Source organism: Tupaia chinensis, unplaced genomic scaffold (assembly GCF_000334495.1).
Source record: "Tupaia chinensis unplaced genomic scaffold, TupChi_1.0 Scaffold000365_1, whole genome shotgun sequence".
Classification (NCBI taxonomy): Eukaryota; Metazoa; Chordata; class Mammalia; order Scandentia; family Tupaiidae; genus Tupaia; species Tupaia belangeri.
Genome location: NW_006159862.1, coordinates 1,543,586 through 1,568,180, shown reverse-complemented (window position 1 = coordinate 1,568,180; position 24,595 = coordinate 1,543,586). Strand labels below are relative to the sequence as shown.

The 24,595-nt window shown below is 49.9% G+C and overlaps 1 protein-coding gene and 1 pseudogene across 5 annotated transcripts in view; one reads left to right on the top strand and one right to left on the bottom strand.

The window, feature by feature from the left end:
* Nucleotides 1-24,595, top strand: part of SPECC1 (sperm antigen with calponin homology and coiled-coil domains 1) — a 362,600-nt gene that overhangs the window by 106,293 nt on the left and 231,712 nt on the right. For 4 of the 5 annotated variants that reach the window (XM_027773699.1, XM_014589605.2, XM_027773700.1 and 1 more), the window contains exon 3: nt 6,333-6,468. In XM_027773699.1, coding sequence (XP_027629500.1) covers nt 6,333-6,468 — 136 coding nt within the window. Of the gene's footprint in view, nt 1-6,332; nt 6,469-11,674; nt 11,790-24,595 lie in introns of those variants that run through there. The other variant, XM_014589606.2, reaches the window with a different exon arrangement.
* On the bottom strand, nt 13,634-13,746 carry LOC114008673 (uncharacterized; annotated as a pseudogene).

Genomic DNA, 24,595 nt, shown 5'->3' with positions numbered 1-24,595 from the left:
TACTGTGACTGTCAGCCCTGTGACACCTCTGTTGCCGTGCCAGGCCAGCTTACAGCACCCGAAAGGGTGTCATCCCCGCTCATGCAGACTCCTGTCCTGCCATACCTCCACCTGCCCTCTCCCTGTGACCTCACGTCCCCGGAAGGGAGGAGGGGCCCGGCTGTTCCCCTGGCACCATGCCGGAGTGGTGGCTGGGGGCGGAGGCTGTGCGGGATCTCACTCCGGGCCTTAGCAGGAGTATTCTTTTTTTTTTTTCCCCTTATAAATTATTTTTTCTTATTTAGTTTTATTTATTATTATCATCATCTTTTATACATTATATCGAATCACCAGGCGTATTCTCACCGGCTGGCTCTCTCCTCTGGTGGGCACGCCGAGCGCCTGCTCTCTGGGCCATTTGCTGTAGTTTGATAACCCCGCACTTGCACGCCGACTCCCCGACTTAGCAGCGTCAGGGACCAGACGGCGGAGCGGGGGACCAGGCGCGTAGCCCGCGTGGGGCCGTGTTAAGAATTCCCTTCGCTGCGGTGAGTTCCCCCTTCCATCCAAGCTGTCATCTAGGGAATTTTTCACTCTAACATCAGAATCGATTTTCCTCCGGGGACCAGGAAGGCACCTGAGCATGCTTCTTGGCAGGGAATACATTTCTTCCTCCTGAGAGGAAGCTACTGACATTACAGCCCATGGTCATTTATTATTAAACGCGTATTAACACCGGCGATCTGATGGATGGGTTAAGAGATTGCAGAGCTTGGGTAAGGGGGCCCGTGCACTCCGAGATGGAGGCGAAAGGCAGATGTGTGCTCCCTGGGAAAAGGGCAATAGTTCAATGTCTGTAGCAACCCGAGTGGTGTATTTGCCAAGTGAGGACTTCGCGGTTATCCAGAAATCCAGAAAGCACGGCCACACTGACATCCGGTAGCTGAGAGGGCACCCAGGTGCTCCTCCCCATATTAATTACTTGTTTTTAAAATTCAGAATTCTTAAATCTTGATTAGGATTGCTTGGCTAGTATCTAAGACTTGAAGCAGGCCAGCCTGTGGCATGGTGGTAAGGCAGCCGGATCCCACACAGCTGAGTACATGGTTCAAATCCCAGACCTGGTGACTTCAGAAATGCAGGGCACGTGTGCATGCACGCCCACATCCTGAGAGGAGGAAGGGGAAGGAGAAGAAGGAATTGTGGCATGACTGGGGGCTGCTTTCTTACTTTCCTTCTCTCTCTCTTTCTCTGTTTCTTTCTGGAGAACTTACGTGCCCTCTGGCAAAATAAAAAAAAAAGAAAGAAATTTACCATCATCTCTTTTTTATTTAAAAAAGGCAATGATAGGGACCAGCAGTTGGCGTAATGGCTATGTCGCTGGACTCCCATGTAGTCGACCACGGTTCGAGTCCTGGACCCAGTAGCTTAAACTCATGCCGGGCGCATGTGCGTGCGTGCCCAAGATCCCAAGAGGAGAATGGAGGAGAAGGGATTGCCGTGTGGCTATCTCCTCTGGAGGGGGTGATTTCTTGCTTTCTATCTCTCTGTCTCTCTTTGTCTTTCTGGCGAGTGCACGCACCCTATAGTAAAAACCTTTCCAAAAAAAAAAAAAAAAAAAAAAGGCAACGGGGGGGGGCCAGCAGGGGGGGGGGTGGTGGTTAAGGCGCTGGACACTCCCACACGGCTGACTACAGTTTGAGTCCTGGACCTGGTGGCTTGCTTTCTCACTTTCCCTCTCTCTCTGGATGTGTCTCTCTCTGGTCAAATTAAAATAAATGAATGAATAAATAAAAGTAAACAAATAATTCTTTTTAAAAAAAAGACAGTGGGGAGTTACTATTTTTTGTGTGTTAGTTCTTTTTTTTCTTGTTTTTTTTTTCTTTCTTTTTTTTTTAGGTTTTTGCCATAGGATGTGTGTGCTAGCCAGAGAGACAGTGATAGGGAAGGTTAGAAATCACCCCCCAGAGGGGATTCCCTTCTCCTTCACTCTCTTCCTGGGATCTTGGGCACACAGACATACTTGCCTGGCATGATTTTCAAGCCACTGGCTCTGAGACAAACTGTGGTCATCCATGTGAGAGTCCAGATCCTTAACCGCTACGCCACCTGCTGGCCCCTGTTCATTTGTTTTTAAAATTTATTTTTCTCATGAGAGTGAGAGACGGAGGTGGGGGAGAGAAAGAGAAAAAGAGCACCTTCAAAAGGATCTCACATCTCAACCCCTTCCCCCACCCACCAAGACTTCCCGGCAGCTAAAGTCATGGGCACATACAACTGTCTCGCAGTGGTCAACCAGGGGATCAAACACATGACCTTCCATGTGGACCCCGGTTCTCCTAAGCAGTGCATCTCCACTGCACCACCAAGCCAGCCGGGGTTACCATTCAGTGAGTGTCAGTTTGGGATGCTGAACCATTTCTGCAGATGGAGAGTGGTAATCGCCATACAACGTTGTGGAAGTGTTTAATGCCCCTGAGTTGTATAACTGAAATGGTTAATTTGGGGTCATGTCTATTTTACCATAATAAAAAACATTTTGAAAAAAATAATTAGCTTTCGTGACACTGAAACCAGGGCTTTGCCCAAATAGCAGCCTGCCCTGACCTCGGTTTTCTGCACAACACCCTTACAGTAAGTGTGTAAAGTATACTCGCTTAATCCTAACTACGGCTCATTGGGCTTGTGCACATCTATACTGTGTTACCACCATCTGTCAAGATGGAGAACATTCCAGTATCTCAGAAGGTGCCTTCCCAATTGTCACTCTCCCAAAGGGACTCACTTTTCCCTGTTCTGATTTCTGTCACCATCATTTGGTTTTTGCAGTTCTCAAACTTTACATAAATGGATTCAGGCAAAATATAATCTTTTGTGTCTGGTGTCTTTCCCTTAGCATAATGCCTGAGATCCATCCATTTATCAGTAACTCTTTTTTTTCCCCCTACTGCTGGGTAGTATCCATTGTATGCTGTACCACTATTTCTTTTTATAAGTTTATTTGTTTATTTCTTCCTTCTATGAGCAAGAGCAATAGAGAAAGTACCCCCACCTGGGTCTTGGTGCCACGATCCACCTCCAGCTTCAGCCAGCCCTGGATCGTGGTCACACAAATGGCTGGTGTACTAAGGGAGGTCTCTGGACATGAACCCAGAACCGTCCTTCTATGTGGGTCAGCTCACAGATCATCGCATTGCGCCACTGCATCACCACCTGACTCTCTATAGCACGCGCCATTTAACTTATCTTTTGTGTTGAAAGACATTTGGGTTGTTCTAGTTGGGTCTGTTACTAAAAAAAAAAAAAAAAGTGCTATGAATTTCCATTTGATGTGTCTACATACTTTCTCTTGTATATAAACCTAGGAATGGGATTGCTGAAACATAAGGTGCAAGTATTAACTTTAGCAGATCCTGCTAGTTTCCAAAGCAATTGTACCATTTTACACTTCTGCCAGTAAGGAGTGAGCGTTCCAGTTGCTCCACAGCCTCACTAACACTTGCTATTGTTATGTTTTTTCTTTCAAGCCATTTTGGGATGTGTGTAATCATACTTTGAAATTTACACAGAAAATGGTTTTTTGGTTTGTTTTTGCCAGAGGTATGTGTTTTTTGCCAGAGGGAGATGAGGAGAGAGAGTATAAGAAAGTACCTCTAATGGAGAGTGATGATGTCCCAATCCTTCTCTTGCATTTCTTCATCCTGTTGGAATTCTGGACATACACACATGCCTAGTGTATTTTTCAAGCTGCCAGGGTTGAACTTGAACTACTTGGCTGACTAAGGATCTGGCTTCCTTCACCACTGGGTTAGGAGGCTGGCATTTAATTTTTTTAATTATATAAATATTTAAATTTTTTTTGTTGTTGTTGTTGCTATAGAACACATGTGCTCACCAGAGAGAGACAGAGAGAGAGAAAGTGAGAAATCACCCTTCAGGGGGGCTGGCCACACTGCAATCCCTTCTTCATTCCCCTCTTGGGATTTTAGGCGCACACACACATATGCATGTGCCTAATGTGATTTTCAAGCTGCCATATCCAGGACTTGAACCGCACAGTCAGCAATATGGGGTCCAGTTGCCTTAACCTCCATGTTACCTGATGACTCCATAAATATTTAAATGCTAGCCCTCAGAAAATGACACCAAAGCCAGTGGAACAGGATATATCAGGGCCCTTGCCCTCAGCCAGCAGGGTGGGCTGGGACTGCTCCACGATTCTGTTAATTTGAGGGTTTTTCATACCATTTGCTAGTGACGGCTCTGGGCACCTGCTGTCTCTGGTCTGCTGTTGTGTTCCTCTTCAGCAATATTATTTTTTTTATTTATGTTTAAATAATGACTTACTTAATTTTTATTAATTATTATTATTATTATTATTATTTTGACTTACTATAGGGCATGTGTGCTCACCAGAGAGAGACAGTGTGGATGGGGGGGCAGAGTGAGAAAGTAAGTCACCAGATGTGGGACATGAACCGCTGTCAGCCATGTGGGAGTGCAGTGCCTTAGTCTCCACCCCACCTGCTGCCCCTGAGCAATATTCTTTTATTTTTTGGAGAGGTTTTTGCTACAGGGCGCGTGCTCTCTCCAGAAAGACAGAGAGAGACAGAGAGAGAGAAAATGAGAAATCACCCCCCAGGGCGGATGGCCACACCGCAATCCCTTCTCCTCCATGCTCCTCTCGGGATCTTGGGCACGCACGCACACATGTGAGTTTAAGCCACCAGGTCTGGGACTCAAACCGAATCTTGTTGCTCTTTTTCTCACCAACCGTGAATGCCATTATCTGGGTCAGTAGTGTGAGCTAGCCCCCCTGCTCTCCTGCTTTCATGACAAGGGAAGAAGAAAACACAAGTGGAGGGCTTCTGCTTTCCCTCTGCCATCCACTAGCTGGTCCTCTGGCCCCCGAGGAAGTTTCTTTATGAAAAGGAAAATAAAGGAGTATGTGCAAGAATTGCACACGCCTGACTTTGCATACACACATGCACGTGCACCACCCCTCCCCGCAAGCCCCCGTGAATAAGTGTAAAAATGGACAAAATGAGACGTGAGGTCTCTGGTCTGTTTATCAGTTTTGTCCCAATATCCAATTCTGGAGTTTGCTCTTTTTCTCCAGTTGTATAAGGTTACCTTTGAGGGAAGTTAGTGAAGGTGATGTATTATTTTTGTAACTATTATAAGTCTGTAATTCTTTTTTTTTTTTTTTTTTTAAGTCTGCTATAGGGCGCGTGTGTTTGCCAGAGAGAAAAAGAGGGCAAGTGAGAAATCACCCCTGGGGAGGTGGCTGCCCCAGTCTGTTCTCCTGCATTCTCCTCTCAGGATCTAGAGCATGCACACACACGTGCCTGGTTTATTTTTTGGGCTACTGGGTCTGGGACTCAAACCACGTGGGATCCAACCACCTCAACTACCATGTCACTGACTGGCCCCAAGTTTATAATTTATGTCAAAATAAAATTAAAAAAAAAAAAACAGAAAAGAAAGATAGCTCTTTTGTAATCTTTTGAGAGGTTTTTGCTATAGGGCGCGTGTGCTCACCAGACAGACAGAGAGACATAGAGACAGAAAGCGAGAAATCACCCCCCAGGGCGGATGGCCACACCGCAATCCCTTCTCCTCCATTCTCTTTTTGGGATCTTGGGCACGCACACACATGCGCCCGGCGTGAGTTTAAACCACTGGGTCCAGGACTCGAACCATGGTCGACTACATGGGAATCTAGCGACATAGCCATTACGCTAACTGCTGGTTCCCAGCTCTTTTGTAATCTTTTATTAAAAAAAAAAAAAAAATTAAGGTTTTTGCCAGAGACCTGTGGCGCTTGCCAGAGAGACAGTGAGACAGAAGTTGAAAAATCACCCTCCAGGGGAGATGGCCTTGCTGCAGTCCCTTCTCCTTCGTCTTCCTCTGTGGATTTTGGGCACGCACACACATGTGCCCAGCATGATTTTCAAGCCACCAGGAGTCCCCGTGCCGCCTGGCTGGCCCTGTACACGTCTTACTGTCCTTGACTTGACCCTTCCTTGCCTTTCCTGCATCCCATGGTTCTTTTTTTCCCAACAGTCCAGGAAAATAGATTTTCTTAGTCATTATTTAAAATGGGTGTCATTATTCACGATGAGTGCTAGTCACACGCACCTCCTAACCTTGGGAAACAGTAATGGAAGCTCAGACGGCCCCGTAAACGCCAGGCACGGCCCATCTCGCTGTCCTCTCCGCCTCACGCTGTCCTGCTACTCAAAGGGCCTTGGCTGTGTCTTAGCCGCGGGACATGTCGGGCTGCGCGGATGCTTTGAGGGCTTGCTGCATCCCTCACTGTCTTCCCCTCTCTCCTCTCTGACCTCTCGCAGCTCAAGAGGGCCAGTAGCGAGGACATGCTCAACAAACCAGGATGCACTGCCACCGCGGGGGTGGTTCGAATGAAAAAGACCGCAACGGCTGGAGCCATCTCCGAGCTTGCCGAGAGCCGCCTGAGAAGCAATACAGGTAGGGGGCCCAGGTAGGAGGGATCCAGGTAGTGGAGACCCAGGCAGGTGGGGTCCAGGTAGTGGAGACCCAGGTAGGTGGGGTCCAGGTAGGGGGCCCAGGTAGGAGGGGTCCAGGTAGTGGAGACCCAGGTAGGTGGGGTCCAGGGAGTGGAGAGCCAGGGGTGTCCAGGGAGTGGAGACCCAGGTAGGTGGGGTTCAGGTAGTGGAGACCCAGGTAGGTGGGGTCCAGGTAGGGGGACCCAGGTAGGTGGGGTCCAGGTAGTAGAGACCCAGGTAGATGAGGTCCAGGTAGGGGGACCCAGGTAGGTGGGGTCCAGGTAGTAGAGACCCAGGTAGGTGGGGTCCAGGTAGTGGAGACCCAGGTAGGTGGGGTCCAGGAGAGGGAGACCCAGGTAGGTGGGGTCCAGGTAGTGGAGACCCAGGTAGGTGGGGTCCAGGTAGTAGAGAGAGACCCAGGTAGGTGGGGTCCAGGTAGTGGAGACCCAGGTAGGTGGGGTCCAGGTAGTAGAGAGAGACCCAGGTAGGTGGGGTCCAGGTAGTGGAGAACCAGGTAGGTGAGGTCCAGGTAGTGGAGACCCAGGTAGGTGGGGTCCAGGGAGTAGAGACCCAGGTCGGTGAGGTCCAGGTACGGGGACCCAGGTAGGTGGGGTCCAGGGAGTGTAGACCCAGGTAGGTGAGGTCCAGGTACGGGGACCCTGGTAGGTGGGGTCCAGGTAGTAGAGAGAGACCCAGGTAGGTGGGATCCGGGTAGAGAAACACAGGTAGGAGTGACCCAGGAAGGAAAGACCCAGGTAGAGTGGATGCAGGTAAGAAAAATCTAGGCAGGAAGGACCCAGGTAGGGGGACCCAGATAGGGAACCAGGGAGGAGGAAGCTGGGCAGGCCACTCGCCTTGACCCTGTGAAAGCACCTCAATGCTTTGCTCCTTCTCCTTCATCAGGTATTTATTGAGCCCTCACCCTGTGTGTGCGCGTGCGTGCGTGCGTGCATGTGTTTCAGGCAGGCCGCTCCCTGCCCTCAGGAGCTTACACCCAGTCAGGAGACAGAGAGCACAAGGTCGTGAGGAGTGCTGTGGCATCCTCCAGCCATCCATGTCCCCATGCAGGTCTGAAATCCTCCTGGGGTTCACGCACGTGGTGTGTGTCCAGAGGTCATCTGGGTACAAATGTGTGGGGCGACTGAGTGAACCTTATGGAACCCCTGGCAGAGGTGGGTGTAACTCAGCCGCCCCGACTCCTGCGGAAAACTAGGAAGCTCCTCATGCACCTTCAGCAGCCATGCCGTGAAGGCCTTCAGAGCTGCTTAGGTGGGAGGGGCCTGGGCCTGTGCACTCTCAGTGTTACTGGTCTTTTGAGAATCAGAAAATGGTTTTTTAACTACAACATTTGAATTCAGAATATGGAGACATAAAATATTTAAAAATCTGTGTAATTCTCTTCTTGAGAATAAGTTTTCCATGATCTAACTCAAAATGCAGTTCTCAGGTATGACTAAGCTGCCTAAGATGGGAAAAGAACTGAAATATATCTTTATTAATTTACAGTAAGTGTCACAGGTACTGTGTTGAAGGGTACTATACTTAAGATGTTTGCGCTCTCTTCATGAAAAACACGTTGGGCATGTGTGCATACGTAGCCCAGATCCTGACAGGATGGGGAAGTGGAGAAGGGATTATGGCATGGCCACACTTTGAGGTTTTTTATTTTTTTTTTTTGGCAGGGGGGGGTTCCTTTCTTTCTCTCATTCTCTCTATCTCTTTCTGGCGAGTGCATGCACCCTCCGACAATTAAAAAAATAAAGTATTAGCAAAAAGTAGGACCAGCAGATGGCATAGTGGTTACATTAAGACTCCCACATGGCCAACAGTGGCTTGAGTCCTGAACCCGGTGGCTTGAAACTCACGCCAGGCACATGTGCGTGCACGCTTAAGATCCCGAGAGGAGAATGGAGGAGAAGGGATTGTGGTGTGGCTATCCCCCTGGGGATGGTTTCTCACTTTCCTTTTCACTGTTTCTGTCTATCTCTCTCCAGCAAGTGCACATACCCTACGGCAAACGCCTCTTTAAAAAAATAGCAAGTAGAACTCAACAAACTCAAAGGACTGTAGTATATTGGGTTGTCGGAAAAGTCATGACGGGCAGAAATGCATTATGACTTCTCTGACGACCCAATACATCACAACCAGAGGATTTGTGCCATCCGAGAGCAGATGAATATTAGGAAACTATAATCAATCGTACGATATTAAGACACCAAAGAGAAAACCTGTTTCATCATTTCGGTAGTCTTGGAACATATATTTGACACAATGAATAATCTTTAATTTAATAACAAACTCTTAGTAGATTATAAATGTATGGAGACTTCTCTGGAAATATGAAATGTAGATATCTTGGGGTCAACAGGTGGCACAGTAGTTAAGGTGTTGGACTCCCCTATGGCTGACTGCAGTTCGAGTCTCAGACTTGGCAGTTTGAAAATCCCGCCAGTCATGAGTGCATGCGTGCCCAAAATCCCAGGAGGGGAATGGAGGAGAAGGGACTGCAGTGTGGCCATCCACCTGGGGGGTGATTTCTCCCTTCTACCCTGCCCACCCCGTCTCTCTCTAATGAGCACATGTGTCCTGTAACAGCAACAACAACAAATCAGTGGGGACTGGAGAGTGGAAACACAGAATGGATGCTGGGGTGGATCTAAAACTGTAGTTCCCCATGCAGGCAGCTCTCCCTACCCACCACGCCGGGAGACAGCGGACCAAGTTGGAGACATTCTTGGTTGTCGTGAGTGAGGGAGCTACTGCCCTCTGGTGGGTAGAGGCCACGGTGCTGCTAAATATCCTATGATGTTGGGAGCAGCCCATGGCAAGGAAGGACCAGCCCAGATGTGCACAGCACTGCTGTAGAGGAACCAGGATCTGGAACGATACACACACTGGAATAGCAAGGGAGATGCTGAAAAACGGAAATCAAGGAGCTGGCCTTCAGGATCGTGGAGCGGGGGAACTGCTAGGCAGCTCAGCAGAAGCAGAGGCAGGCAGCGCACAGTGGAGGAGGTCGCACGGGGAAAGGCCGCGTTTCATAGCAAGATAAATAATACACTCAAAATAAAAATGACTGAGGAAGTCTTACTCCTCACATCCCGAGTGAATTCAAGATTTAAATATTTAAAAATGAAGCTAGGAAAGTGCAAAGAGAAAACACCAGAGAAGTAATGTGCAGTCTTGGCCTTGGAAGGGCTTTTCTGAGTCGGCACAAATACAGAAGCTGTAAAGGAAAAGACGAAGCTGTCGTTACACAAATGTAAGAAAACCACTTCACAAGAAGAGGAAACTAAATGTGATACCCGTAACTCAGGGCTTCCTTACAGAGTGTCTACAAACTGATAAGAAAACGAAAAATAATACAGTAGAAAAATGTGTAACTCAGGGCTGGCAGGTGGTGTGGTGGTTAAGTGCACTAGATTCCCACATGGCCCACCGCGGTTCAAGTCCTGGACCTGGCGACTTGCTTTCTCACTCTCTCTCTCTGGGCAAATGAAAATAAGTAAAGTAAAATAAAACAATTCTTTTTTTTTGGAGAGGTTTTGGCTATAGGGCATGTGCGCTCGCCAGACAGAGAGAGACAGAGAGACAGAAAGCGAGAAATCACCCCCCCCAAGGGGTGATGGCCACGCCGCAATCCCTTCTCTTCCATTCTCCTCTCGGGATCCTGGGCACGCACGCACACGCGCCTGGCGTGAGTTTAAGCCACCGGGTCCAGGACTCGAACCGCAGTCGACTACGTGGGAGTCCAGCAACATAGCCATTATGCTAACTGCTGGTCCCAATAAAACAATTCTTCAAAAAAAAAAAGTGTAATTCACATAAACAAAGAAATACAGAAAGCCAGCACAAAGATGCTAAAAGGTCACTTAGAGAAAGGAAAATGGAAATAGCAGTTGCTAACAGATTAGTAAAAGGAGAATGGTCGATCGTTTCTGGTGCTGTGACAGTGTGAGGACCTGCAAGTCCCAGGTGTAACTGATACACGGGGACCGTTTGGTGCTGTCTGTCTAGATTTTAAGTATGTATAACCATCGGCCCACACGCACTTCTACTGTTGAGCATTTAACATTGCTAATAAACTTGAAAAGGGATCCCAGTATAAGCTAGATGTTCAGTAGCATCATTATTTATTTTTAAATTTTGATTTCGATTATTTTTTTTGGGAGGGATTTTCGCTATAGGGCGTGTGCGCTCGCCAGACAGACAGAGAGAGAGACATAGAGACAGAAAGTGAGAAATCACCCCCCAGGGGGGATGGCCACGCCACAATCCCTTCTCCTTCATTCTCCTCTCGGGATCTTGGACACGCACGCACACGCGCCCGGCGTGAGTTCTAAGCCACCAGGTCTGGGATGCGAACCGCGGTTGACTACGTGGGAGTCCAGCAACATAGCCATTACGCTATCTGCTGGTTTCCTTGATTTTGATTTTTATAAAGCAAAAATTGCGGAGCATCTTTCTGACAGAGAATTTTACATTCTTTTATCTGTGAAATGTTTCTTGCCTTTGCCCCTCACACCCACCCTCTACCACCTACTTCCTTCCACCCAGCTGGGCTGTAAAGGTCAGCTGGTGGCGTGGTGGCTAAGGTGCTGCAGTCCGAGGTCTGGACCCGGCAGCTTGAAAAACCTGCCTGGTGCATGTGCATGCAGGTGTGCTCAAAATCCCGAGAGGAGAATGGAGAAGAAGGGGTTGCGGCGTGGCCATTCCCCATAGGGAATGATTTTTTACTTTCTCTCCGGAGCAAAATTACCACACACACAAAACCAAACATCAGTTTTGGGGCCAGCAGGCGGCATAGTAATTAAGGTGCTAGACCCCCATATGGTCCACCACAGTTTGAGTCCCAGACCCAGTGGCTTGAAACTCATGCCGGACGTGTATGCGTGGATGCCCAACATCTTGAGAGGAGATGGGATTGCGGTGTGGCCATGCCCATTGGGGGTGATCTCTCACGTTCACTCTCTCTGGTGAGCCCGCGTGCCCTGTAGCAAATCTCTCAAGAGCGTCAGTACGGGCTGGTGGTTGGCGAGGAGAGTGCAGCAGGACAGGGTGAGCAGCGGGCTCCGGTGCCACATTGAGCTGTAAGGGAATCCAGCCGCTAGGTGGCAGCCGTGTGGAAGACGCCGCCGTGCCCTCCCGTCTGCGCCCCAGTCGGAGTCATTCATCCGAGCAGCTGCTGAGTGCCGTCGCTCCTCGGGGCAGAAGGGATACGTCCGTGACCCGTGACCGGGACAAAGATGTGTTTTCCCCGAGCTACGCGAGCAAGCTCTGGAGGTGAGGGAGCTGGCCGGCGCTCGGAAAGGCCACCCAGGCAGGGCTGGCCGCTGGGACACGCGCCCAGGGCGCAGGAGCGGCTGGGGGGGCGCCGCCGCCAGGGGCCGGGGGCGAAGGAGGTCGGAGCGCGGAGCTGGCGTTCGGCGCAGAGCGGGGTGTGACCCGCTTCCTTCCGGAGCGAGTGCTGTGGCTGCGGGCGGAGAGTGGACGCACCGCGCGAGGAGGCCAGTCGAGGCCGCCGATGGCAGAGCAACCCGGGCGCGGGGCTGCACCGGTCGCCTGCAGCAGGGAGCGGCCCCTGGGTTCTGGAAGTGTTTCCAAGGCGGAGCAACCGACTCTGACCTCCCCTAGTGGATTTTCCCCCCAACTGTGGTAAATTACATATAACAAAACGGGCCATTTTAACCACTTTTTAGTGTACAGGTTGGTGGCATTAAATCCATCCACCTGAGGTCAGCAGGTGGCATGGAGGTTACGGTGTCCCCCTGTGTGGATCAAGTGCTGGTGGGCGCTTGACAATCGTGCCCCAATGCCTGCGAGTGCCCCAAACCCGAGAGGATGGAAGAGGAGGGCTTACAGCATGGCCATTCGGGCGGGGGGGGGGGGGGGGATTTCTTGCTTTCCCCAACTCTCTCTCTCTGCCTCTTTCTCTCGCTGGTGAACACACATGCCCTATGGCAAAGCCAAGAAAAGAAAGAAAAAGAAAAAGAAAAAGAAAGAAAGAAAGAAAGAAAGAAAGAAAGAAAGAAAGAAAGAAAGAAAGAAAGAAAGAAAGAAAGAAAAGAAGGAAGGAAGGAAGGAAGGAAGGAAGGAAGGAAGGAAGGAAGGAAGGAAAGAAAGAAAGAAAGAAAGAAAGAAAGAAAGAAAGAAAGAAAGAAAGAAAGAAAGAAAGAAAGAAAGAAAGAAAGAAAAAAGAAACACATTCATTCCTTGTGCGGCCATTTCCACCCTGGTCTCCATGTGTCAGAATTTCCTTCTTGTCTTGCGGAATGGGAACGTTCTGTCCATTAAACATTAACCCATCCCCTCCCCCAGCCCCTGGCACCCACCATTGTACATTCTGTCCCCATGGACTTGCCTACTATGGTCCCTCAAAGGAATGCAATCATGCAGTCTTTGACCTTCTGGGACTATTTCAATTAGCACGGTGTTTTCAGGGTCTATCCACGTTGCAGCGTGAGTCAGAATTTCCTGCCTTTTGGGACCAGCAGATGGCGAAATGGTTACGTCGTCGTCAACCGCAGTTCGGTGGCTTAAACTCACGCTGGGCACATGTGCATGCGTTGGTGCCCAGGATCCCCAGAGGAGAATGGAGGAGAAGGGATTGTTATGTGGCCATCCCCTCTGGGGGAGGGGGGGTAATTTCTCGCTTTCTGTCTCCCTGTCTCTCTGTCTTTCTGGTGAGCACCCTATAGCAAAAACTTCTAAAAAAAAAAAACACCTTCCTTTTGAAGGCTGCATAATATTCCATTGTGAGGACGTAGAATGCTCTGTCTACCCTTCATCCCCTGGCGGATGGGGGCCGGGTTTTCTCTCCTGGCTGTGTGTGAGCTAAACCCAGATACAAGGACATTACAAGCTTGGGACTAGCGTTAGGCCCTGAATTCTTAGTCTGATGCAGGCCATGGTTTCGTGGCCCTGTGTTCTCAGGAATACGTGGTTTTCTCAAGGATTCGAAGTGCGGCCAGGGGTTTCCTCTGGTTTTCTGTGGAGGCAGGAAGTGGAGCGCTGCTGTGAGAGGGTGGCAGCTTTCCTGGCTGGAGGAGCATGGGGGTGCTTTCTTACTTCCCCCCTCTCCATAGCTCTCTGTCTCTCCCCTCTGGGGAGCGCACACACCTTATGACAAAAACTCAGAAGAGAATATTTTACAAATACTGAGTGTCACCCTTGCACAGAGGCCATGCTCATCTTCCCTGTATAGTTCCAGGGTCAATATAGGTGCCGGCAAAGCGGGCACTCGGCGTTTTGAAGTGCATGATCTTTAAACGTGTAACGTAGCCGCTTCCCTCCCCGGCCCTCCTCTCCCCTCAGTCCCGATGGCCTCGGCTGATCGTCGCCTGCTTTCCGAGTGGGCCGCGGTGGCGGCTGCAGAGAACAGCGCTTCTGTCTCCTGCATCCCAGCGCTGTTCCTTTCATGTCTGGGCCCTGCTGCTCTGAGCGTGTGACCTGCGTGGTGCGGGAGGCTGGTGACGTCGCCCTCGCGTTGTCTCTTTAGCTTCCCGTGTATCGCCGTTAACTGCGATGCAGGATGCGGCCCCGGGTGCTGCTCTGTGTGTAGGTCGTTCTCTTACTATTTCAGAGTTGCTGTTTGGATTGTGATAGAGTTTATCAAATGCGTCTGGGCTTCCGTCGGGGCATTGGCTATTGCTCCTCTTTCTACCCCGAAGTCTCGTGGGGAGAGAAAACACGTGTGGCTCTTCCATAGCACGTATTTCCTTTGGGTCTTTCGGTCCCGGTCATTGACCCTCTGATTTTTCATTTATTATTTTTTATTTTACATTTTTTAAGACATTCAATCACATTATTTAGCTTACAAAGTGGACATTTTAACATGTGCACATTTCTCCCCAGTCCAGTTGGTCGGAATATCTTCAGCAGGTAACACCACACCTCCCCATCCCGTCAGTGCTCTGCCTCCGTATCCCTCCTCCAAAGGCCCTGCCCCAGGCCCCACTCCTACACACACCCCCTCTGATTTTTAAGTTCATCATCGACTTCGCTTTGCTTGTATGTTTCTTCATTTCAGCTGCTGTGTTTTTATCCCTAAGTTAATTTCTCTGATTTTAATCTCGATTTTCTTGGGGCCTAGCAGATGGCCTGGTGGTTCAGGCGGTGCCAGCCGTGTGGTCTGAGTACTGGGGCGTCCCACCAGGCATGTGTGTCTGAAACTCCAAGAGGACAATGGAGAGGAAGGGATTATGATGTTGCCATCCTCCCCGAGGGGTGATTTCTCGCTGTCTCTCTGACTCTGTCTCTGGTGAGCACATGAGCCCTAGTGCAAAAAAACTTCTATAATTCTTTTTTATGACTTCTTGTCATATTTTCATAGCTAGAAAATCTCAAATTTCCACAAGGGTGCAAGTTAGAGAATCTCTAAAATGTTCTATTTCTTCCAGTAGCTTTGTTTCTGAGGTGTATATTTAACTTGCAGTCCTCAAGAGGTCCCCCTTTTTGCCATAAGGCACATGTGCTTGCCGGAGGGAGAGAGAGGGAGACAGTGAGTGGTAAAGTAAGAAATCACCCCCCAGGGAGGATGGCCACACCATAATCCCTTCTCTTTCATTCTCCTCCTGGGATCTCGGGCACATATGCACACATACCTGGCATGATTTTCAAGCCATTGTGTCCGGGACTTGAACCGCGGTCAGCCATGTGGGAGTCCATTGATGTAACTGTTACGCTATCTGCTGGCCCTGGAGGTCCCCCTTTTATGAACAGCCAAGCCTTTCCATTTGCAGAGTCCTCTGGAAGCTCATGGAAAGTGTATTATGGGGCCAGCCCTACAGTGGTCGGGTGCTGTGCATGTGGAGCTTGATCCCACCTGGCCGATGGTGGTTCAAATCCTGGTCCCTGGGGCTTGAAAAACATGCTCTGTGCATTTGTAGCCCAAATCCTGATGGGATGGAGACAAGGATGGCTGTGCGGCCACACCCCCTTGGGTGTGTCTCCCTCTCTCCCTCTCTCTCTCATGAGTGCCCATGACATCTGGAACTGAAGAAAAAAAATTTAAAGAAAACACATATTATATCAGGACCAGCAGTTAGCGTAATGGCTATGTCACTGGACTCCCATGTAGTTGATCGCGGTTCAAATCCCAGACCTGTTTGCTTAAACTCACGCTGGGCGCATGTGCGTGCATGCCCAAGATCCAGAGAGGAGAATGGAGGAGAAAGGATTGTGGTGTGGCCAGCCCCCTGGGGGTGATTTCTCGCTTTCTATCTCTCTGTCTCTCTCTCTCTCTGTCTGGTGAGTGCACACGCCCTATAGCAAAAGCCTTTCAAAAAAAAAAGCAGCAGCAGCAGCAGCATTACACCAGTTTCTCCGAGAAGTGACGGTAGAACGGTATCAGAGCCAGGAGGTGAGCATCGACACAGAGAGGTCACAGAACGTTTCTGTACCACGGGGACCCTGAGTTACCTACGCTTGCGTAGCCGCACCCGCTTCCTTCCTTCCCACCTCCTGTTTTCTAGTTTACTTATTTGTCTCCTCCGTAAGAGAGAGGGAGCTCCTAGCAGGGCCTTCGCACCATGGTCCAGCTGGTTAGTCTCGGACCCTCTCACAACCCGCAGACCGTCGCAGCCTTCAGACACGGTCCCTTTCTGTCTCATAGACAAGGAGAAGAGATGGCCGAGTGGCGTCACTCGTGGTTGGGGCCACAAGTCTCGCTGTGTCTCTAGACACACAGACAACAGATGACTCTTTGTGTGTATCATGAATATTACTTTTATTTATTTTAAATAATGTTAATGGATGCAGATGGTTTATTCATAATAATGTAAATATATATATTTATGTATTATAAATACCAAAAAATTATATACAAATTCACACATACAAGGGGGGTATTCGAAAGCTTGGGTCTGATAAAAAATGATGCATGGGTTTTGACTTTTTTTTTTTTGCACCAAAATAAACTGGTACTTTAATTCTACGTTTTCTATGAACTCTTCCTTCTGGGAGTGGGGGCAGAGGGTTTTGTCATAGGGCGCATGGGCTTCCCAGAGAGAGACAGAAAGAGGGAAAGCGAGAAATCACCCCCGAGTGGGGATGGCCACACTGCAGTCCTCTCTCCTCCATTCTCCTCTCAGGACTTTGGGCACGCATCGCGAGATTTTAAGCCACTGAGTCTGGGACTCAAACCAGTTGGCCAAGTGGGAGTCCAATGCCTTAACTACCATGCCACCTGCTGGCCGCTTTGTGAACTCTCTGAAGTCCCCTCGTGTATAATAAAAGCCCACCTCTAATTTCAATCCTGCGTCTCGGTTTTTTCTAGCCTCGCTCCTGTCTGTGTTTGCACGGATCGTCTCCTGGAGGGAGAAGTATTTTACTTGCCCAGTTCCGACGCGCGCCGCCCATCCTCGCTCCCTCCAGCTCAGGCCCCCGGCCCTCACCTCTGCATGGCTCCCTGACCTGTTTCCCTGCTTGTACCGACTGCCACCCTGGCATCTGCACTCTGGAGAGGGGAGAGGGCAGCTGGCCCGGGGCTTTCTTAGGGTGTATTATAAAGCCAATCAAATGGAATTCTTCCAGTTGCTTGTGCTACTGAAAAGCAGGATTCCCTGCCTTTTTCATTTGTGTTTTAAGACGGGGTCTCTGTTTTGATTCTCTTGCCTGGCCCCCCAGCTAGGATGACAGCCACGTGCCACCATACCCAGCTCCTCTTTTTCAGACAGGGTCTCGCTGTTGCCCAGGCCAGCCTCGGAGCTCACGATCCAGCTTGCGGCTTCCCAAGTCGTGCTGGGAATACAGGCACGTGTCACTGTGCCCAGCCTTTGGGTTGGACCAGGAATTGAACCCAGGGCTCCCGTGTGGTCCCAGCCTGCAGAGCGCAGCGTCAGCAGCCCACACCACCACGGAGAGCTTCCGCTTTCTTCAGGGAGTTACGTGTCGCCGCCTAGAAAGGTTGATGTGTGGCGTGATCGTGGAAAGGGACACCAGGTGCTCTCTCCAGGGGTGACAAGGCCAGGAGTCAGTTCCTCAGGCCTCACTGTGGACCTCCTGGTGGGAGAGGATGAGGGGTCTTACCACAGCATAAGTTTTATGTTTCAGAAGGAAGTTCTGCTTTCTGGCTCTGTATGACCGTGTCGATGGAAGGGCAGCTGGAGAGTTCTCCACTGAATTCCTGGAATAGTACAGTTCCAGCCCTTGTGCCTGGCCATGACCTTCTGAAATGTTCAAGCCCCCAGTGGGAGACACGAGCAGATCTCAGGCTGCTCCCCCTGCTTGGACACACGGTCGACTCTGCGTGTCGTTTCTCTCCGACAAGCGTGTGGGCCATGGTGAGTTGACTGTCGAGGCACCTTTGTTGGCATATTGAGTTCCACTTCAAAACTTAGTTTCTGATCAGGGGACTTCAGAAAATGGAATTAAAATATGAGTCTATTTCGGTGCAAAAGAAATTTTGAAACCCAGTTTTTTCACAATACACATTTCCCGTGAACTTTTTAAAGACGTCGTTGCAACTGCAGACTGTGCTTCTCCTAAGCAATTTATAATAAAGTGGTCAGGGGGGTAGACGGTGGTGTGTTGGGAGTGCCCCTCTCTCTCTCTCTTTCTCTTTTTCTCTGTCTCATTCATGAAAAGAGGAAAAAGAAAGAGAAAGGAAGTAAAATTAAAAAAAAAAGAAAAAGGCTAGTTAGTGGCGCGGTGGTGAAGGCAGCTGGAGCCCCTGTGGCCGACTCTGCAGTTCAAGTTCTGGCCCTGGCGGCTCGAGCCACACACTGGGCGGCGTGCACGCTCGACATCCCAGACAGAGGAGAGACAGAGAAGGTACTGTGGAGGTACTGTGGCGCGACCACCCCCTTGTGTGTCGGGGATGCCTTCTCTCTCTCTCTCTCTCTCTCTCTGTCTCTGTCTGTCTCTGTCCCTCTTGGGAGCCCTCTGGCAAAATTAAAAAAAAAAATGTGCTGCAGACATCTCACTTCCTCCTCAACAAGCCTTCTGTTTTTGTTTTTAAGTTGTGTTTATTTTATTCACGATAAAGAACACATGCACACGGGAGACAGACAGACAGAAAAGCACCCTTGGGACCAGCAGATGGCATAATGGTTACGTCGCTGGACTCCCACGTAGTCGACCTCAGTTTGAATTCCGGACCCGGTGGTTTAAACTCAATGGAAGTATGTGTGTATGCATACCCAAGATCCCGAGAGGAGAATGGAGAAGGGATTGCAGTGTGGCCATACCCGCCTGGGGGTGATTTCTTGCTTTCTGTCTCTCTCTCTCTGGCAAGTGCATGTGCCCTATAGCAAAAATCTCTCTTAAAAAAAAAAAGAAAGGAAAGCACCCTTGGCGGGGTCTTGTCCCACAGCAATCCACCAATCACTTAGGATCCTGGGTGTGTGCGTGTCCCCAGTGTGTGTGTGTTTGGCTTTGTTTTCGCCATAGAGCATGGTGCTTGCCAGAGAGAGACACAGAGAGGGGAAGTGAGAAATCGCCCACTGGGGGGATGGCCATGCATCAGTCCCCTCTCCTCCATTCTCCTCTCTGGATTTGCGGCACGCACACACATGCACCTGGCATGACTCTCAAGCCAGTGGGTCCGGGACTTGAACTGCGGCCAGCCATGTGGGAATCCAGAGCCTTCACCACCGCACCATCTGGTCCCCCACCCCCCATGTGATTTTTAAGCCAATTTGGGGAATCGAACCTATGGTCAGCTATGGCGCCTCCAGCACGGCAGTTCAGATGGCTACCGACTACACCACCAGAGTGGGCCTTTGTAGTTTTCCTCTTTTCTTTTTTCTTCCTTCCTTCTTTTTCCCCCTTTCCTTTCTTCCTTTCTGAATGGATGCCAGGAAGCACACATAGAGAGAAAGCGCTCCCGCAGTGGGGTCTACTCACACTGCAACCCTGTCCTCCACTTCCCCGTTCAGGCAGGACCCTGGGCAGGTGTATGCGTGCCTGGCGTGTTTTGAAGCTACCAAGATCAGGACTCAAATCCTGGCCGTCCACGCGGGATCTCGCTTACCCTGCAAAGCACTTAACCACAGCTACAGGACTGGTCCCTGTGGTTTTCTTAATGCTGTCGAGATGGGATATTTATCCTTATTCGATCAACCCTAAAAGACAGCTAAGCGTAGTGGCTTTATGCTGTGGGAATTCCTTTTAAATTAAGCAAAGAGGTTTATAATGAGTCAAATCATACACTTAATAGTTGATGTCAGGGTTCATTTCCAGCCCCAACCTCCCACGCCCTGAGAAATCTCTTCTATCAAACTCTCGTCTTTTCTCAGACATTTTTAGAAATATGAGGCCAGGTGCAGATGGCGGTGCTGTGTCACCCGACTGGCACGACCGGGGATGTAAACCCAGGACCTCCCTGGGGACACCAGGCACGTGAGACGCTGTTGGGGGTGCCAGTGTTTCTTTCTCGGTCTCTTTCTCTCCGTCTCTCTCATAGGAGAAATAAATGAATAAACTTAAAAAAATTGTTATTGGGGTGCGCAGCAGGTGGCATGGTGGTTAAGGTACTGGACTGCCACATGGCTGACTGCAGTTCGAGTCCTAGACCTGGTGACTTCAGAATCATCTCAGGCACTTGTACACGCATGCCTGAAATCCCAGGAGGAGAAGAGAAGGGACTGTGGCATGACCATCCCCTGGGGGTGATTTCTCACTTGGCCTCTCACTGTCTCTCTCTGATGAGCACTTGTGCCCTATGGCAAACACCTAAAACAAAACAAGAACAACGGAAAAAAAAAAACAATTATTTTACTCACATTGAAGAAAATAGGTGTTGGGGCTAGCAGATGGCGTAATGGGTACGTCGCTGGACTTCCACATGCCCGAACATAGTTCACGTCCTTGGACCCCCTTTTCGTCCACTTTCCTCTTTAAAAAAAATAATAAAAGAAAGAAAGAAAGAAAGAAAGAAAGAAAGAAAGAAAGAAAGAAAGAAAGAAATGTCACGATTTAAATGGTTCAAAATACAGACAGTTACATTGAAAGGTTTTGCTCCTGCCCCTTCGCCCATCCTCACTCTTCCCCAAGGTCGGGCAGCCCCATACCCTCCAGGTTGGGTGGAAGCAAATGTGTGCCCGCTCTTGTTCCTGCATGCTGGCTGCAGCGTAGACGGGCACCGTCTGTCCTGTGCGTCTCCTCCGCACGGTGTGTGGGAGACCGCCCTGCATTGTCCGGGAGTCCCAGAGAGCCCGTCCGCTGGTCTCCATTCTCTTGGGCACTTGTTCCTGGCTTCTCAGTGTTTTTTTTTTTTTTGGAGATGTTTTTGCTGTAGGGCGTGTGCACTCACCAGAAAGACAGAGAAACAGAGACAGAAAGCGAGAAATCACCCCCTGGGGGGGATGGCCACACCGCAATCCCTTCTCCTCCATTCTCCTCTCGGGATCTTGGGCACGCACGCACACACACCTGGCGTGAGTTTGAGCCACCGGGTCCGGGACTCGAACCATGGTTGACTACATGGGAGTCCAGCGACATAGCCATTACACCAACTGCTGGTCCTGCTTCTCAGTGGTTATTGACAGCAGTCCCTGACCTCATTCATAGCCGACCTCAATGTGTCGGGGTGGAAGTTCTCTGTGCCAGAACTTGAAACTCGTTAGATGGTTTTCTTGGACTTCAGCTTCCTCTCTCTAAGGTTTGATCTACACATTGCAGAGCAGAGACCACCTGGGGGTGGATATGCCTGAGAAAAGACGGAAATACAGTCGAAGCCCACAGAGCGCCCCGTGGCTTGTGCCCTGACCACTTTAAACACGCTCGCTCCTTTTCGGGTTAGCTCTCCAGATGGTTTTCTTAGAAGCGTCTGCCAACCTCTGGGTCATCAAAGGCCTTGTGTCCTATTTTTCAGGTTTTATATTTGCCCTCATGTTTACCTGTACACGGCAAGGACAGCCTGTCCGGTTCCCTACTCCTTTCTTCTTTGGTCAGAACTGATGGCCCAGTGACCAGCAGGTGGCATAGTAGTTAAGGTGCTAGACTCTCACATGGCTGACTGTGGTTCAAGTCCTGGACCTGATGTCTTGAAAATCACACTGGGCACAAATGCATGCCTAGAATTCCAGCAGAAGAATGGAGGAGAGAGGGTTATGGTGTGGCCAAGCCCCCGGGGGATCATTTCTCACTCTCCGTTTCACTGGGTCTGTCTCTCTCTCTGGTGAGCACATGGTTACCCGTTTGGGGTCAGAGACACAGTTCTGGGCATTTTCTAGTGTCCGTGGGGGAGCATCTTGTGTGACTCCGGACAAGCTGTCCAGCCCTCTGAGGTCACCTCCGTAACTGAGCGGGTGCTCAGAGCCCTCTCAGAGAGGAGTCCGAGTGAGATGACGTGTGTGAGGAACCACAGCAGAATCCCAACTGTAGGCATGTTCCTTAACAGAATGTCCTATTCGAGAATTCTGGGAAAAGAACAAAGGCAAGACAACAGCAAAGAAAACACCTATCTTGGACTGTGGGGCATCTTGCTTAGACTCTTTAAGCTCTGCTTTCTTTCTATTTATTTGTTTTCCTTTTGTTTTAAAATTTTTTTTAAGTCTTTATTTTTGGGCTGGCCCCATGACTTGGTGTTTAAGGGAGCTGAAAACGTCCACGGCTGGCTGCAAGTTTGGAATCCTAGACCCAGTGGCTTGAAAAACACAAATGTGTGTGTGCGTGTGCACATGCGTGCATGTGCTCAGAATCCCGATAGGACGGAGAAATGGAGGAGAAGGGATTGTGGCATGGCCGTTTCCCTGGGGGGTGTTTTCTCCCTCCGCTCTCTGTCTCTTTGCTGAGTACACACACCCTCAGGCAAATTTAAGGGTAAAAAAGTATTATTTTGCTTTTTCCCCAGCAAAATTAAGAGGAAGGAAGAAAGAGTTCCCATATACCCGCGGCTCACGGGAATGCCCTCCCCCGTTACCACCAGCCCCACCATTGTAGCGCATAAGGCTACAGTGACACAGCACTGTCACCCATGCCCATGGTCTGCACAGAGCTCGTGCTCGCTGTTGCACTTCTATGTGTTCGGACAGATGTCGAATGACATTTAAAATTGGGGTTGTGTTTTGTTTTGTCTTTCTGTTTTTTAAAAACAATTGTTTAGAGTTTTTTTGCTATAGAGTGTGTGTGCTCACTGGAGAGACAGAATGTGAAAAATAACTCCCTAGGGGTGCCGCAGTCCCTTCTCCTCCATTCTCTTGGGATCTTGGGCGCACACACACACACACACACACACACACACGTGACACGACTTTCCCATCAGGTCAGGAACTTGAACCGTGATCGACGACGTAGGAGTCCAGTGATGTGACCATTACGTCATCTGCTGGCCCGTGCTTTCTTTGTTTTAAAGTTTTGTTAGAAGGTATATGCACGGGACCAGCAGTTAGCGTAATGGATATGTCACTGGACTCCCATGTAGTCGACCGCGGTTCGCGTCCCGGACCCGGTGGCTTAAACTCACACCAGGCGCTTGTGTGTGCGTGCCCAAGATCCCGAGAGGAGAATGGAGGAGAAGGGATTGCGGCGTGGCCATCCCCCCTGGGGGGTGATTTCTCGCTTTCTATCTCTCTGTGTCTCTCTGTCTGGTGAGCGCACGCGCCCTATAGCAAAAACCTCTCCCCCAAAAAAGGTGGATGCACTTGCCCGAGAGACAGAGTGAGAAGGAGCGAGGAGGAGAAAGCACCCCCAGTAGGTGTGGTTATACTGCACTCTCTTCTCCTCCATTTCTGCATGCTGTTTGGGATCTGCACATGTGCCTAGTGAGCTGTTCTTGCCTTTTCTTTTTCCTTCCCTTTCCTTTTCTTTTCTGGCTTTTGCCATGGGGGATGTGCACTCACCAGAGAGACAGAGACAGTGAAAGGGAAAATGAGAAATCACTCCCCTGGGGGGGGCGGGGGGGGATAATCACACTACAATTCCTTCTCCTCCATTCTCCTCTTGGGATTCTGGGTACACTTGCCCGGCATGAGTTTCTAGCAGCCGGGTCCAGGACTCAAACCATGGTCAGCCATATGGGGTCCAGTGCCTTAACCACCATGACACCTGCTGGCCCTACCTAGTGAGTTTTTCAAGCCATGGGACTGAGATTCGAAATGCAGACAGCTATGTGGGATCCAGCTCCCATACCAGCAGGCCCCAGGCCTGGCCCGGGGCCATGTTTTGACATAATATGTGGAAGAATATTCTGATAGTCACAGAAACTCAGAGACAACAACAAACGGCTGGAGGAGTATTGCCTCATGAAATAAAGAATTCCGTTTATTAGAACTGTGTCCTGAAATTCATTTTAGACGGAATCATTCGAAAGCCTTCACTTAGGTATCTTTCTTGAATCTTCCCACGTGGGAGATGTTATTCTGGGCCCTCGGGTTATAAAATAGACAAGGTCACCCAAGCCTGCCTCTGGAGCCCTAGTTTGTCTCTTGTGTTGTGGGAACACATCAGCCATTTGTTGGAAATGTTTCATGGGGACCAGCAGTTAGCGTAATGGCTATGTCGCTGGACTCCCATGTAGCCGACTGCGGTTCGAGTCCCAGACCCGGTGGCTTAAATTCACACCGGGTGCACAAGTGTACATGCCCAAGATCCCAAGAGGAGAATGGAGGAGAAGGGATTGCGGCATGGCCATCCCCCCAGGGGGGTGATTTCTCGCTTTCTGTCTCTGTCTCTCTCTGTCTTTCTGGCGAGCACATGCACCCAATAGCAAAAACCTCTCAAAAAGGAAAAGAAAATGTTTCATAGATGTTCGTCGTGGGTGTCCATTCATTCCTTTAGCGAGTATCAGTGTGTACCGTGTGCCAGGCACCCAGGCGTGTGCCAGGGAGGCACCAGTGAACAAGCCAGGGCAGTCCCTGCTCTCATGGATTTTTGCTATGGTTTGGATGATAATTTGTGCCCCAAAGTCTCAAGTTCTAGAAGCTTGTCCCCTGAGTAATGGCTTTAGGGAGTGATGAGACCGTCGGAGTTGGGGCCTCACGGGAGGCTGGGGATGGGGGAGGAACGATGGGAGTTCACTCCCTCAGCAGTGCCGCCTTCCTCGCTCATCCGTCAGCCGTGTTGAGATGCAGCATGAGTCACACCTTCGGCCTTCCTAGCTGTCAGAATCATGTGCCAAATAAACCTGTATTTTTGAAGAAGTAACC